General features: G+C 45.1%; 1 protein-coding gene across 1 annotated transcript in view; it reads right to left on the bottom strand.

Moving 5' to 3' along the window:
• Window positions 1-16,364, bottom strand: part of SPTA1 (spectrin alpha, erythrocytic 1) — a 64,822-nt gene that overhangs the window by 15,053 nt on the left and 33,405 nt on the right. The window contains exons 25-38 of the mRNA XM_025986323.2: window positions 15,915-16,059; window positions 15,018-15,199; window positions 11,695-11,794; window positions 11,384-11,581; window positions 10,484-10,627; window positions 9,792-9,895; window positions 9,161-9,323; window positions 8,771-8,902; window positions 8,128-8,265; window positions 7,844-7,948; window positions 6,404-6,612; window positions 4,795-4,915; window positions 4,114-4,235; window positions 3,184-3,316 (exon numbers count right to left, since the gene is read on the bottom strand). Coding sequence (XP_025842108.2) covers window positions 3,184-3,316; window positions 4,114-4,235; window positions 4,795-4,915; window positions 6,404-6,612; window positions 7,844-7,948; window positions 8,128-8,265; window positions 8,771-8,902; window positions 9,161-9,323; window positions 9,792-9,895; window positions 10,484-10,627; window positions 11,384-11,581; window positions 11,695-11,794; window positions 15,018-15,199; window positions 15,915-16,059 — 1,996 coding nt within the window. The remainder of the gene's footprint in view (window positions 1-3,183; window positions 3,317-4,113; window positions 4,236-4,794; window positions 4,916-6,403; window positions 6,613-7,843; window positions 7,949-8,127; window positions 8,266-8,770; window positions 8,903-9,160; window positions 9,324-9,791; window positions 9,896-10,483; window positions 10,628-11,383; window positions 11,582-11,694; window positions 11,795-15,017; window positions 15,200-15,914; window positions 16,060-16,364) is intronic.

Here is a 16,364-nt window from a genome sequence, read left to right as displayed (position 1 = left end):
CTCTGCCCATCACCCCCCATCCTCAAGGGCCTGGGCTTTCTCTGCTGCCTTTGCCTCACCTTGTCACAAAGGCACCCCATCCACTTTTCCTTCTACATCACATACTAACCAGGCCAAAGGAAGAAACAGGTTTCATGTGACTACCAGACTTTTAACCACTACATTTTGAAAATAAAAGAATTTCTGATACATGGTTTCCATACATGATTTCTTGGGCATTAAAATAAGATGGTTGTTTCTTTAAAATACAAGGTGAGCTACATGATCTTGTATGACTGTGTCATATTTCATCATTTTTTAAAGATTTTGTTTATTTATTCATGACAGACACACAGAGAGAGGCAAAGACACAGGCAGAGGGAGAAGCAGGCTCCATGCAGGGAGTCGATCCCATGACCTGAGCCAAACGCAGAAGCTCAACCACTGAGCCACCCAGGTGCCCTGTTCTATTTTATCCTGATGCAGAAACTGTACATGGAGACTGGAACATGATCCACTATATAAAATAGACTGACTCAGCCATCTTTTCACATACTCATAATGCATGAAATAAAGTCTTTTCAACACTGTCACCTTCTGTTTCCAATCTCTTTTCTATGCTTCTCCTTGGACACCTCAGAAGCTCAGGTACCACACATCAAACACAAGTTTCCTTTAAGTAAAATCCAGATGTCTCTCTTTAAAATACATTCTTAACTAGCCTCCTTAATGTTGTTTTAAAAGTTGATAAGGCCAAAAGCTTAAAACGTGGTTTAAATATATCTATAATACATCTCATAACTGCAAGAAGTTGATCGGAAATATCTTCTCTTCTTCTTAGATGTTAAACGAAGGGAGACGATGAGATCATGGGAAGGAAATTGAAATTCAACAATAGGTAAACAACTCTCTTTTCTTATATTAGCCAATCTTTATGGGCCCAGGAAACCAAAAACTCAGAAGGTCAATTTTTTCTTCATGAAAGATGACATAGAATGGCTATGTGGATAAATATCTTAAGGTAATAGTGAGGAGTATTAGCAATAAAACTCATTAAATCTTTTCCTGGAATTTTTATGTTAGTGCAAAAACTCATTAAGACGACCCTTTGAATGTGATGGCTTAAATACACGTATTGAAAGATCAAGATTAGCAGAATGGGCTTAAAAATCTGACCCAACTGTATGTTGTCTACAAAAATCACACATCAGATGTAGTGGTGTGGGCAGGTATGAAAGTGGCACATTCACACCTGTAAAAAGATGAGCCATGCCCTGGCTCTCATCTCAGACAACAGTGAGCTCTAAACAGATTGTGGACTTAAAATTAAAATGTAACTCTCTAAACTTTTGGAAGAAGACATAAGAGAAGATCTCATGATCTAGGGCTAGGCAAAAAGTTTTAAAATTTGACGCAAAGCACAGAAGTTCAACAGTTAAAGCAAACAAACATTCCAATCAGAAAATGGGCAAAAGAGGCAAAGAGACATTTCAATGGAGAAAAGAGATAAGCAGCAAAAAAATCACATAAAAAATTAGCCGTCAGGGAAATACAGATTAAAACCACAATGAGCTATCTTGCACTCCTATCAGATGGCCTAAAATAAAGACGATGACGGCACTAGATCCTGGCAAGGAAGGGGAGAAAGTTGGGATCACTCATACCCAGCTGGTGAGTGTGTAGAATGGTACAACCACTCTAGAAACAGCTTTGTGCTTTTACATTTTTATGTATTTATTAATTTATTTTAGAAAACAAAATATGCAGTTATCCTATGTCCCAGAAATTGGACTCCTGGACATTTATTTCTGAGAAATGAAGACTCAGGTTTACATGGAAGCTTCTTCATGAATACTGAATGCAACTTTACTCATAACAGCTTGAATGTGGAGACAAATCCAGATAGTCTTCAACATCCAAGTGATTAAATGGGTACATCCATACCATGAAATACTACCCAGCATGAGTGGACTATTGTTGCACACAACCTGAATGAATCGCCGGACAACTACGCTGAATGAGAAGCTGATCCCCAAAAGTGACATACTCTATGAGTTCATTTATACAATATGCTTGAAATGTCAAAAATTATTGACAAAGGATTGGTGGTTGCCCAGGAATAAGGAAGGGGGTGGAGACAGGAGGGAAGAGGGTGACAGTGATGTCCTGCATCCTGACCACATAGGGGCCAGTGTCCTGGTAAGTGTCACCTCTGGACGAACCTGGGTAAATGGTACCTGGGGCCTCCCTATAATTCTATATTCTATAGAATTCTATATTCTATAATCTATAGATTATAGATCTATTCTATATTCTATAATCCTCCCTAAGAATTCTATATTCTTACAACTGCATGTGTATCCACAATTCTCAAGACAAAAGATTTCATTTATAAAAGAGAAGCCTTTGGGAGTGTGTGATATGAAAACTTAAACCACTTAAATGTGTGGCATGTGTGCACATGTCCCAAATGACTTTTCAAAGGAAAGGGGTTGGCAGTGCGAATTTTATGCTATGCAGGTTTTAAGCTTTCTCTTGCCAGTGTAAGGCTTTCCTTATGTCATCACATAAGAGCAAATTAAACTCCACAGAGAATTCTTGGTAAATCCCTAAGTTTTAAGGCTATTAGGTACAGATCTCAAGGTCCCAAGAACATTATTTTCTTAAGATCACTCAAAAGCTCTAGAACTCCATATTAACTCAAGGCCACACAGATTCATTTCTTTATTGGGAAATTCTATACCATATTTACAAATATGTCTCTAAATTGTGAAAGTAGTCTACCTGCCAAGTAGCCCTTCTAAAATTATATTTTCTAAAAAAAAAATAAAAAATAAAAATAAAATTATATTTTCTAGAAACTGCAACCAATGCCCAGGCATAAGAATCTTTCCAAGTCAGTGTAACGTTAGTATCTGAGGGAATTTTTAGGAAACCTCACCCTATGAGGGAAGGTCTGTCACTATGATGACAAAATCCCAAATCATGGGATTGAGCTTTGAGTCCTGCCTTCACACCTGATATATTCCAGGATTGTATCTTTGGGTCTTGATTTTTCATATTTAAAACTGACAGGAGTATCCATATTTGCATCATCTTTTTCTCCCACCAGGGGAAAGATTCTTTTCATAGAGGAAAACATCTACTACTTAAGAAAAGATTCAAACCAAAGGGAAGATATTAGTTATTCGACTTGTTGCTCACCTGAGTAGTGGCCAGTGTGTCTCCAGAAGCCCCTCCGGTGACCATAGCTTCCTTTTCACTGATCCAAGCCTCCTCCTCTTCGGCATTCTGCATGAATTCCAGGTACTCTAAGGATTCCTCTAGCTGACGCCCTCTGTAGCAGGGTGGTGAGCCCAGGGAGGACGAGAAGAAACCAGTACTCAGGGGAGCACAGAGAGCAGCACAGCCACCACTGCACTAGGCCACAGAACGATCGAATCTGAGGTCCTGTGAACCAGCGGAGGCCCTGGCCCCGGACAGTCAGTTTTGTGGCATAATCTGCTCTCTGGGAATCTTTGCTGGGGGAGGGGAGCCTTGTCCAAACATGGGGGCCCAAACATCAGAGCTGGAGAAGAGCATCAGTGAAGTAGTATCTCTTTATACTCTAAGCACCACCACTCCTCTTATCCAATGAAGGCACCACGTGATGCTAGAAGTTTCCTTGTTTTCCCCAGGAAGACATACCTATCATAGGCAGAAATTATTCTGTTTGGATATATGGCTATATGGTTCTCATTGGCTGTATGGTATCAGGAAGAAAATATACCTCTTTGTTCTTTTACTCCTAGGAGCTGCACACAGCACTAAGCCTGGGGCGGGGGGGGGGTCATACACAGTAAAAGAAACCCAAGGGGCAGGCCCTGGTGTGAAGGATTGGCATATGAGGCCAACAATGATAAATGACAATAAATGACAATTGCAAGTAAGCATGGGAGCAGACGTGTGTTCAGGCCGCAGAGGAGACAACCTCCCCGCGTCCTCCTGGGGTAAGTAGGGCAAGCTGCATGGAAGATTGCCGTCTGAGCAGGGACTTTGATGATAAAGAGAGATGGGGAGTGGAGGGGAGCAGCCAATGCTAAGCCCAACACCAACAACCCAGGAAGACAGTGGGGCCTCTTATCGCCAACTCACCGCGTGGCAGCCAACTCTTTGAGCTTCTCCCAGTGTTGGAAAAACTGAGCCAGCCGCTCCTGGATCTCCTCTTGCCCCACAGCAGCCTTGTCTTGCAGCCTCTGTGCTGCATCCAGCACATTCTGAAGAACACACACCCCCATGGCACATTGCCCCACAGACTCTCCTCATTGACTCATAGCTCCCTGGCCAGGTGTCCAGCCCTTCCCACACTCCATGTCATTTATAAACTTCATGGTACTTGGGGGTGTCTTGAAAATCATGGGAGAATGAAGATGCCTGCAATGAAGCCCACCATGCTAAAGGTCGCCTCGTGCAACTTCAGTGCTTGCACTAGGCTGCACTCCATGATCATGGATTATTCATGGTGGCACTGCTGCCGAGCCAGACCCAGAGAGGTCTTCTTCCCCTGTGGCTCGGCTCAAGAACAGCTCTTCCAGATATCCCAGCCCACGTCCTAGTCAGCAGCCACAGTGACTGGGGTGTTGAAAGCGCCCTTTGCAAGGAAAAGCACAGATCCCTGTGCAGAGTCCTTCTACTTATGGGCAACATGAGAGGAGGGAAGAATGCCTGTGAGCTCTGTGCCTAGCTCCCGGGACCCTGCGTGCCACCTCCATATTGTGTACCATCACCCCACTTCCCATAGTACGGGGACTGCTATTAGAATACAACTCCTCCTACCTGGATGGTGGGTTCGTGGGCCACCAGCTCCCCCTCGAGGCGCTTGTGCTTCTTCAGCAAGTTCTGAACCCCCTGAAGGTCCCTCCCGTAGTCCTGGGAGCTCACTTTTAACAATTTTTCCCTGGGACCAAGGAAGGAAATGGAAAACATAGTTTAGACACGTGAGACTATCCTAAAGCAAGAGTGTTCTAAGAGTGGGTGTGTGGCTGGGGGTGGGGAGGTGGTAAATTCTGGAACACTTGGGTGTCAGTAACCACAAAGATAATTAGTACCCAAGGCTTTCTGCAAAACTTCTGACAATATAAATGAAAATAACATATGGGTTCCCACTATATCATGGCTGTCCCAGCCTTCCCGTTCGTTCCCTTGCCTATCTGTTCATTTTTTCTTCTTTGCTCAAAACGACACACTAATGTTTCTCTTTCAAAAAAAATGTAAAAACTGTATGCTCACAAATGAATGACCCTATGTACATATATGACCTTCATGGCCTTTATTACTTTTGCCTATTAATATCAATAACGAATTTGGGTAGAATGGGTATAGATAGCTGATACTGTAGGTATCATGACAGTTGGATTAGTTCCAAGTATAAAATATTTGAACAGCACCACAAAGGACAGTAAAAAGACTACAGACAAGAATATATTATCTCATTGTTTCTAGAAGTTCCTACAGTGTCTTACTTGCTGCCCTATGTATGTATCAGGCTTCCCCCTAATTCATTGGTTACCAGCAAGAATCATCAGATTTGTAGAAGAGGAATGCGATGAGGCAGGTTAAATGGGAATTTGATTTACTAAGATTTTCCCAATAGTACTTTTTACAACAAAAGCAGAATTAGTAATGAAACCATGGCAGGTACTGGGTAATATTGTCTTGTGTCCAGTTCGGTGATACCTACTATACACAGGATACACAAGGCATAACATGGATGCAACTAGAGGGTATTAAGCAAAGCAAAACATGTCAGATAGAAAAAAGCAAATACCATATGATTTCATTCATGTGTAGAATTTAAGAAACAAAACAGGTCAACATAATGGAAGAGGAAAAGAAAGATAGAAAAAGCAGGAAGCAAACCATAAGAGAACAAACTGAGGGTTTATGGAGGGAGGTGGATGCGGGATGGGCTAGGTGTGTGATGAGGGTTAAAGAGGGCACCTGTTGTGACAAGCACTCGGTATTATCCCTAAACCAATATTACGCTGTACGTCAACTAACTAGAATCTAAATAATAAAAAAAAATGACAAAGATCTCATCAGTTGAGTCAGTTGTGAAGGCCCAGCTGTCTCATTCAGATATTACACATTCTATGAACCATCTAGAACAAGTGCACATGGCTTAATTTTGTTCCCCGACTGTATGTGAATTGTTCCCCACTTCTCCAAGCCTGTCTCCTTGTGCCTGCATACAATGAAGTAATCTGATAAAAAAAAAAAAATAAAACCAATGTTAACTTGAGGCTAAGGCAAACATGGTTAAGAAGTAATACCAGCTGTAAGAAGCAATTAGATATTTCACTTCAGTACCAAATAGGAAGGAACACGTTTGGCAGATGGTCTCTGCTCTTCGGTTACTTAAGCAGCCTGCGTTGGCGGTACATACTCTATCCACGACTCCTCATCATCTAAGTCCTGGAAGAACTGGAACAAGTCATAGGCCTCCTTTAGTTTCTCGTGGTGTGCTGCTGCCAAGTTCTGGACGTTCAGGAAACGCTCGTTGACATTATCCCTTTCCTCCACAATCTGGTCAACATTGAAAGTCCCGCTGGAGAGCAGGTCAGTGGCCAACTCATTCAGGTCTTTGAGTGCATCCTAAAAAGCCCAGGTGTATTCAGTGAACAGAATGGTACAGGTATGAGGTAGACCCTGGGGGTAGCCCAGGTGGATCAGCGGTTTAGTGCCGCCTTCAGCCCAGGGCATGATCCTGGAGACCCAGGATATAGTCCCATGTTGGGCCCCCTGCTTGGAGCCTGCTTCTTCCTCTGCCTATGTCTCTGCCTCTCTCTCTGTGTGTCTCTCATGAATAAATAAATAAAATATTTTTTAAAAAAAGTAGACTTTGGACTTTAACCACTAGTGCAAGTTCAAAGACTGGGTTTAATAGGTTATTTTTGAAGATAGTCAATTTGATAAATATGCTCTTTTAACTCGGCTCCGATAAGGGCCAGATCAGAGGGCAGTATGAGGGATGTGACTGTGATGCTCAACCTGTCCGTTCGCCTTCTGGTATTCCCTCCCATCCCCAACTGGAAAATGAGCGTGAATAAGTGTGTGTCTCCAACCAGGATCGTCTTCCTCATTGTACTGAATTTGATGCAGATTAGCTGTTAGAAGCTTTCAACAAAAGCTTCTCTATCCTACCATCCCGAGGCTGGCCACGTCCAGGACACACCCAGCCCCTTCTGTCTGTTTTCACGCTCACGCTGCCCTTCTAGTGATGTCGGGGGGAATGTCATCAAGTCCTAAAGCTCTGAACTTAGAAAGACTTTGACTTCTTGTCCTTTCTGCTCATATCTCTGCCACCAAATAAAATTGGTAAGATAAAATTCTCCAAGATGAAATTAATACCTGCCAACGTGTTTATCATTGCTCCCAAGATACATTTCTGCTTGATATTGGAATGCAACTGAAATTCTCCACAGAATTTCCAGAGTGTATACATAATTCAACTTCACTGCACATGACAGCCCCCTCTGATAGTTTTGCTCTCTATAATTATGTAAAATAAACTTCCATTTTCTTTCAAAGGCCAGATCAAATATGAGCTTTGGTAGATAGTGAATTTATGTGCATCCATCATTAAAAGGCAGACAAGATAGCTTTAGGATCCTCTTCCTTTGAATCTGCAGCTTCATGATAATTGCTTAGCAGTGACCATTGCAGCAGCTCAGCAGCTTATGGATTTGACCTGGTTATAATGATCACTGGCTGAGAACACAGCCGGTTTGCAAGACAGTGTTCTCAAATGGCCTTCTAAGATGAGAGAAGAGGGTCAGAAGCATTTCCATTCTGCCCAGAGCAATGAGATTCTAACACTGCTTACCTCTCGGGCCAGCATTTCTGTTTCCAAAAGCTGATGTTTCTTGAGCAAGTTTCCTGCTGAAGCCAAGTCCCTGGCCTGATCTTTCATGGCCAGCAGTGTCTCTGCCTGGGAATAAAGGAATATGCAATGAAGACGCCAGATGCAAACTGTTTTTAAGGACAACATTAGCAACCGTGTCCCCCAACATTTCCCAATAAAGTTAAGGAAATTGTTCATGCATAAAGCCATTTAACGGGCAAGTATTTATTAAGTTCCCATGTCCCCACCATTCTGGGTGTGATTACCTCTGAAAGCCAGAACTTGAAGTCCTGGATGCCTGTGTTGAACCTCTGTTGGCGACTTGCCTCATTGAGCTTCTGTCCTTTGTCAATTGTTTTCTCAAGCAAGTAGTTCCAGTGTCCCTCCAGCTCTTCCAGTTGAGTCTAACCCAAAGAAACTCGGGGATCACTATGGTCTTTAGGATCCTGAGTCCTATGACAACTTGAAAAGACACTGTAGACCTGGGAGTTCATAACTAGCCAAAATCCACGAGTACTTGAATGCTGTACATTTTAAACCAGTTATGCTTAATCTGGGAAAACAACAGGAGGTGTTGGAAGAAAGTTTGAGGAAAGGGCCCTGGCTGCTTACAAAGACTCGTGCCTAAATGCCCAAACTCTTGGCATCAGGGATAGAAAATGTCGAACAAGCAAGACGACACTTGGGATGTAGGTCTAAAGCTTTCTCAGAATCCTAGATACTGAGTTTGACGTAAGTGATAAGGTCTGAGCATCGTGGTTTCCCACCTTCTTTGTGGACGGTCAGAGGGAAGACTGTTAACCACAGAACACACTCCGCATCCCCACCTGTGGAAACGCTGAAGGAGGAAGAGGCTTCTCCGAATGTGCATTTAGCCCAAACCAGCCAAACCCTGAGCAGAACCCCTACCTTCATGGTTTCTTCATTGCCCTCACATGCATCTCGCTCAATCAGAGAGTTCCCCAAATCGAGGACTTCCTTCACCTCCTCGGCTCGGCCTTGGACCTCATTTTCAAAGGTCTGGTGCTTCAGGTATTTTCTCTGAAGGGAAAGCAGAAGCCAAATTACCCTATAATCTAAGGAAGCAAGTTAGATAAACTCTGTTTCTAAGAAAGAGTCAATGTTCTGTTATAACTAATGGTGCCTTCTGAAAGACCCGCCCCTTCACATTAGACTTGGAAGCTCCTGAGGGCAGGGCAGTGGTCTCAACAGTGAGGAAGCGTTCTGTGTAGGGAGCTGACCTTTCACCCCACAACCTGGGTTTGTCAGAGTTTTCCAAAATTCCTATTTTGAACTTGCCTGGATGTTGGTGGGATCTTTGTAGGATTCTTCGCAGGCTATAGGCAGCATCTCGCTGATCCATTCCTCCAGGTCCTCAAGGTCATGGTAGAACTTTTTAAGGTCAGTATAGTTGCCGAGTTTTGTTCGCTCAGCAACCAGCAGTTCTTTAAGAGCATTCCATCTGGGGGAGGAGGCTGGATCACTCTCTGCCCTTGACCCTCCCACCAAGCTTTGATGCCATATCTGCAATCTTCCCGTTTGCCAACCTGTCCTTTCTCTTCTCACTATTTATAAATTTTTATACTACATATAACATAGCTATATATTATTTAGTTGTATATTATAATATTACATTTTATATGCATGCATATATTACATATAATAGTGCATATTATATTGATAGATCTAGTTGTTGCATAGTCTCATTATTTTCAAATATAAAATATAGAGGCTAAGTCAGTAATTTTTAAGTTATTTTCCATGCCTTTCATTCTGTTGAGCCTGGATCAGAAATGTTCGCAAGTCACAAGATAGTTTTAGGCATTTAGAAATGAAAAGAACTCAGAGTGTGACCCCCATCCTCCATGCTAGCAAAGAGATTGCTCTGCTATGTCTTCCTTAGCTCACAAAACACTTGCTCAGGCCTGACCTGTCAAGCACCCGTTGGAAGCGAGCAGCAATCTCATCCTTGGCATAGTGGTCATCAGCTACGAGCCGCTCTGTCTCATGTTCTAGCTCAGTGATCTTATTTTCCTAGATAGAGGAAAAGAAAAAAAATCCAGATCCCTGGGGATTAGGCTTTCAGTGCAATCTCAGACTCCCTCTGAGAAAAGAACAGAGATACCCTTTGTGGCTTCACAAGGGGGAACAAAACCCGGGCCAAAAGGTAAATGCCATGAAAGTGGCTTTTAACTCAACAGGAAGAGAAATATTAATAATGACACTAAGATGGTTCTGAGCTCCTGGGGTACTGAGTTCCTGGTAGGGACTCCTGTTGTACTGACTCCTATGGTACTCAGCTCCCTAAAGAACAGACTCCTCCCATGACCATGGCAGAGGGTGACTCCTGCACTGGGTGGGATTTTGGAATAACCAGCATATAAAGTCACTTCCAATTCTAAAAGGTTGTTCGGTTGTAAAAAGCTGGGCTGCAGTAAGGTGGTCTGATGCCATGAGTGAACTTGGGTAAGACTAAGCCACGGTGTCAAGCTGCCCTGTCTGCTCAGAGCTCTCTGTAAAAAGCAAATTAAGATACTTGTGAATCACAAAACTACATACATGTATAGAATTTCTGTTATTATTATTCATATTCATTATTGGAATTCTTATATTAGTTATTACCTGCGCAGTGATTGCCTTGTCCAAGTCATCCCGTTTCTTCAACAAGGCCTCCAGACTGTCTAAGGAACTCTCTCCCTCTGACCTCAGGGAGTTCTCACGTGCCAGCATCCAGCCCTCAGCCTGATCACATTTCCCGTGGAACAACTATGAGGAATGAAGGAAGAGGTTATATCCAATCCAAGGGACAGAGGAAATGACTGATCCCTCTCCTATGGCACTGACATAAGGGGTCCCGTAAGGGTTGCTTATGTTCTTCAAAGAAACATTCATACCATGAATCTTACCTATACTGGACCTTTTACTCTTCCCTAAAGACACATTTTATGTTTTTATATAAGCTATATTTCCATTCCCAGGGTGCATTTCCCGTATGTTGCACAAGGCAGATGCTGGCTGGTTATTTCTTTAGGACTCTCATAAACACTACCTTCAGGATGTTCATCCTTTCCCTCCCTGGCACTAATCACTCCCTCTTCTTTAGCCTCAAAACTTTCATACATTTTGTTTTATAAATAATCCCTCTGTATTAGAATGGCCTGTCTACATGTGTAATGTCACTACTTAAGAAAAAGGGTGTTATTTTACTAATCTTTGTATTTCCAGGGCTCTGCACATGGCAGGTTCTCAAAAAGAACCAATCAGCCAAACTGTCAATCAATAAATACATTATAATCACCTCATCTCATGCCAATAGTTGATCCCCACTTTGTTTGGCTCTCCTTGCAGGGATAAGAGCAAAGAACATCACAATAATGAGAGCACAATGGCAGATAGCCAAGACATGCCCGTGTGCCCACAGGAGGGCAAGCGCAGTGAAAGGAGCACCTGTAGTGACTGCAAATTTGCACAGAAGGAACAGACTAAGGCCAATCCTTCTCAATGGGGTGAATTTAGCTTTACCTGCAACTCCAGACACTGATCCAGCATCCTCTTGCGTTGTTCCCAAGCTTTCTCCAAGTCACCTTTCTTTACCCTGATCTCTTCAAGTTTTTCTTCAATTTCAGGGCTGGCACGGTGCTCACTCCTTATAAGTTCTGCACCAAAGTCTTCTAAGGCCTGGAAGGTGGGACCCTCTGCCTCCATGTCAGCACGACGCTCCTATGTTGGAAAAAGGGAGAGATTGGTAGTACCAGTGGCATCTCAACAATGTCATAAAATGAGGGAAGTTTGGGAAGTCATGTGACTAGTGGCTGTGGATTTTGTAGCCATACCTGGTGTCGCTCCAGCAGGATCTCCGTGCCAATTAAATCATCAGCCAGCTCCTGTGATGATACTATGCCTCTAATGCTACTGATCCAGTTGTCCAGGTCTCTAGAGAAATAGACGTATTGGGATTGACAAGAAAGTCTTGTAGCTCGAGACAGGGCTGTCCGTCCTTGACTTTTCCTCTCTAGAAAATACATCTAGATTAACACCTTGCATCTGGCTTTATATGCTTCTCAGATCTTAGGTTTGTTGTTCACACTGGTTTTTGTTTGTTTGTTTATTTTAAAGATTTTTATTTACTTATTTGACAAAAAGAAAACACAAGCAGGGAAAGCGTGAGAGGGAGAAGCAGGCTCCCCACTGAGCAGAGAGCCCAATGTGGGGCTCGATCCCAGGACACCAGGATCATGACCTGAGCTGAAGGCAGATGCTCAACCACTGAGCCCCCCAAGGCATCCTGTTTGTTTTAAAAGGCAAATTTATTATTGTAAATTTGTTATGCATTACTATGCTTGTGTATAAAGAATGAAAATAATCTTTTAAAAGGAAAGAGATCTAAAATATAAAGTTACAGAGATGAAGACAGATCGACACTTTCTAGAATATGGTAACAATGCCTAAGAAAAATTCCAAGTAAAAGGAAAAAACATGGAAAAGACATAAGTGTGATAAAGATGATTTACTAGAAACCAATTGGAAGTGTGTTTTTTTCAAATTTTGCTAATATTTTTTTTTCAGAATTTTACTTAAATTCTAGTTAGTTAATATTTGAAGGGGTACATGTTCCCCGATGTTTACAGCAGCATTATCTACAATAGTCAAACTATGGAGAGAGCCCAAGTGTCCATCAACTGATGAATGGATAAAGAAGATGTGCGACATACATTTATACCCAATGGAATATTACTCAGTCATCAAAAAGAATGAAATCTTGCCATTTGCCATAATGTGGATGGAGCTCAGTGTATTATGCTAAATAAGTCAGAGAAAGACAAATACCATGATTTCACTCATATGTGGAATTTGAGAAACAAAACAGATGAACATTGTGGGGGGAGGGGAGAAAAAAGAGAGAGAGAAGCAAACCATAAGACTCATGATGATAAAGAACAAACTGAGGGTTGATTGAAGGAAGTGGGAGGGGGATGGGCTAGATGGGCGATGGGCATTAGGAGGGCCCTTGTGATGGGCACTGGGTGTCGGATGTAAGTGATGAATCACTACATCCGCCTGTTGTTTACACTGTTTAACTTAATAATGTCAGTCCCTTATGCTTGAACATATCTTCATCCACGTTATCTCTTTCAGTTCTTGCAATAATCCTCTACGGAATCCTGGGAACTCTTTTGCTTTTGGTTTGGAGATGAGGAGGTCAGCCTAGAGAATGCCAGTGATTTGCCCATGTAATCAATACAAGTAAAACCAGGCATCTGGACTAGAACCCAGACACTTACATCCTGAACCAATACATATTCCATTGCTCTTAATAATTCTTGCTCCTAAAAAGTAGATTCTTGGGTTTGAAGATCTATCTTATATGGAATCTCAGGGAAGGTATGTCTTCATTCTTACTTTTATTCCCAGCACACATACACCGCCCCCCCCCCCCCCATTCATTCCATGCTGTTGATGAGACGAGGGCCCACCTCTCCCTGTTAGCAGTCAAGGGGAATGAGGAGGAGAGCGAAGGTCCAGGTCCCAGAAGGTGAATGTTAAGCTAACAGTGCCCTCATCTGCAATTCTGTATGATGCCCAAATTGAGCATCACATACAGAGAGTCCTTCCTCTGGCTGGAGAAACCACAAACATCCACTCAAGGGCAGAAAGGCCTTTTCTTTTCTTTTTTTTCCCCTATTTTATTTTATTTTATTTTATTTTATTTTATTTTATTTTATTATTTTATTTTATTTTATTTTATTTTATTTTATTATTTTATTTTATTTTATTTTATATATTTTTTTAGTTGATTATAGTGGGTGCATGCATTTTATTTCTTTTTTAAATAATAAATTTATTTTTAATGGTGTTCAATTTGCCAACATATAGAATAACACCCAGTGCTCATCCCATCAAGTGCCCCACTCAGTGCCCGTCACCCAGTCACTCCCACCCCCCCGCCCACCTCCCCTTCCACCACCCCTAGTTCGTTTCCCAGAGTTAGGAGTCTTTATGTTCTGTCTCCCTTTCTGATATTTCCTACCCATTTCTTCTCCCTTCCCTTCTATTCCCTTTCACTACTATTTATATTCCCCAAATGAATGAGAACATATAATGTTTGTTCTTCTCCTCCGATTGACTTATTTCACTCAGCATCATACCCTCCAGTTCCATCCACGTAGAAACAAATGGTGGGTATTTGTCGTTCCTAATGGCTGAGTAATATTCCATTGTATACATAGACCAGAGCTTCTCTCATAAACTCCTGTATTCACTTCGTCAAACAACTAAGTCTCCTTGGCTGCTTACTAAGCACCAAACCCTGCAGAAGAGCAGTTCACACCTTAGATTAAAAGGAAACAAAACACAAGGGGCAAATACCTATTTCTTTCAAAAACAGCGTGAAAAGCAGGAGAGTCGCAAAGAGGTGAAGGTAGGAGTCAGAGTTGCTCAGAGAGGGGGAGTATTACTTCTGCGTCAAGACGAGTGAGATCTCGGAAAGGAAAGGAGTCAGCATCTGACTTGGAACCTGAAGTCCGAGCGGAGCCCGAGCGCACGGAGAGCCGGGAGCACCAACATGATCTGGGGATGGTTCTGGCTGCTGCTTACTTACGTTGTATTAAAAGCTATGGTCTTCCAGACGTAACTGGGGTGGGAGTTGCCAAGAGCAGCTGCAGTTATTTACCAAAAGTCCTTTCCCCCCCAAAAAAAGTATTACATCGCGAGCCCCTACTTCCCGGATCCTCAATTCCAACGCTCCTCCTGGCAGACGGCCCGGTGGTGCAGAGGTGGGACTGGCCTCACAAGATGGGGTGTCTGCTTGCTCTACTGTGGCAATAATGTCTGGACTCTCCAGAAAGGCAACGGGAGAGCTCTAGGATTTGACCCCAACGCATGTGCGCTCCTGGCCTGGTACCCGGCCTGAGCTTCTGACATGCTCACCGAGCTCTGACCGCACCTTCCTCAACGAGCCGGTGCACCTGGCACGGCGTGTGTCTGCGCCGGTCGTGCTCTGCCACGGTTGCCCGTGCTCCTCCCGCCTTCCCGCTGCAGAGGATGTGCCCGCACGACCGGCCCCCTGGCACAGGTGCCCCCGCCGTGGAGCATCGAGGTGCGGCCTGCCCCCGGAGATTGCCCAGCCTACGCCATGGGGCCGCCCTGGGAGCTCTACCTGGCTTTCGTGAGGAACGTGTAGAACTTGCGGGCCTCATCCAGGCTGTCCCTCCGATCCTGCGTGCCCCTGAGCAGGCCCTGCCAGGCCTCCGTCAGGTCTGTGGCCTGGCTCTGCAGGTGGCCCGCGGCATCCGGGTGAGACTCGCAGAGCCGCTCAGCTGTGTCTGCCAGCAGGGTCACCTGCAGAGGTGCGAGGGCTCTGAGGAGGGGCCGCTCCTGCAGAGGCTGCTCCCGACCCCCCGACGCTGCCCCCGCAGATGGAGGCAGGCCGCAGGCACCCCGTCCCCACCAGGGGACCAGCCCCTCCGGTCGGCGCGGCACCTGCCAGGGTGCGCCACCCTGACGCCTTGCCACCTTCTTCTCAAGATGGGGGGGCGGCGGCAGGGTGCTGAAGCGGCTGCTGACCAGGGGCAACCCAGCGGTGAACCCCGGGGCCCCGACTTTCAACATGAGGGGCTTTTCACTGTAGACATCTGCTGTGCCCTTTCCGCCCCGCGCGGTAATGCCAAGCTTGCGACTTGGCCCAGAGCGCAGCTGGCGGCTTGCAGAGGCCCTTGGAGGTGGAGCAGGAGTACGGGCGGTCAGGTGCCCAGGAAGGAGACCCCTGCGCCGGCCCGGGCTGTCCTGGCTGTGGCCCCCCCCGACGGTCCACACACTGGGAAGCCACTAGAAGGCCACCTGGGCAGCCCGGGTCGTTTCCTACGGCTTCCCTCCGTGGTCATGGTCCTGGGTGTCCCTCCGGTGCACTTGTCTGAGGGACCGGTGCGAGGGCAAGTGAGGGGAATGGGAGGAAGGGGCCTGGGAGGGACAGGAGCCCATGGGAGGCCTAGGGCAGGCAGAGCGGCCGAGGGCTCAGGCCCGCACAGGCCCGCACAGCCCGGAGCACACGTCTCACCTTTTCCCCCAGGGGCAGGAGGTCTCTCTCGAAGGCCTCGTGCTGCCGCTGCAGGGCCTGCACGCTGAACAGGTCGGAGCCGGGATCGGCAGCGCCGAGGGCCTGCAGCTTCTTCTCCATCTGCTCCTTCGTGTCGTCCGCCTCCCTGGCTCACGAGAGTAAGGGACCTGGAGTGACGGTGCGCTCCGCAGCTGGCCCAGCTGGCCCCTGGGACTGGGCCTTGGGGGAGCATTTGCTCAAGGCTCGGCCACGCCGCCCGCCGGAGCCTCCGGCCCAGGGCCTGTGTGTGGCTGCTTCTCTGCCCCCAGTACTCACAGCCACGTGCATACCGGCGAAGCGGTCCGGTTACAGCTAGGCTGTTTGCTTGCCCATGTGTGTGCGGACACGGATGTGGAATCACACACAGACGTGGGACCAGACATAAAAAATGGCCAAAGGATCAGTGAGGGC

The sequence above is a fragment of the Vulpes vulpes genome, chromosome 5 (assembly GCF_048418805.1).
Source record: "Vulpes vulpes isolate BD-2025 chromosome 5, VulVul3, whole genome shotgun sequence".
NCBI classification, from domain to species: Eukaryota; Metazoa; Chordata; class Mammalia; order Carnivora; family Canidae; genus Vulpes; species Vulpes vulpes.
Note: the sequence above shows the minus strand (reverse complement) of the source record. Positions and strands in the feature narration are given on the sequence as shown.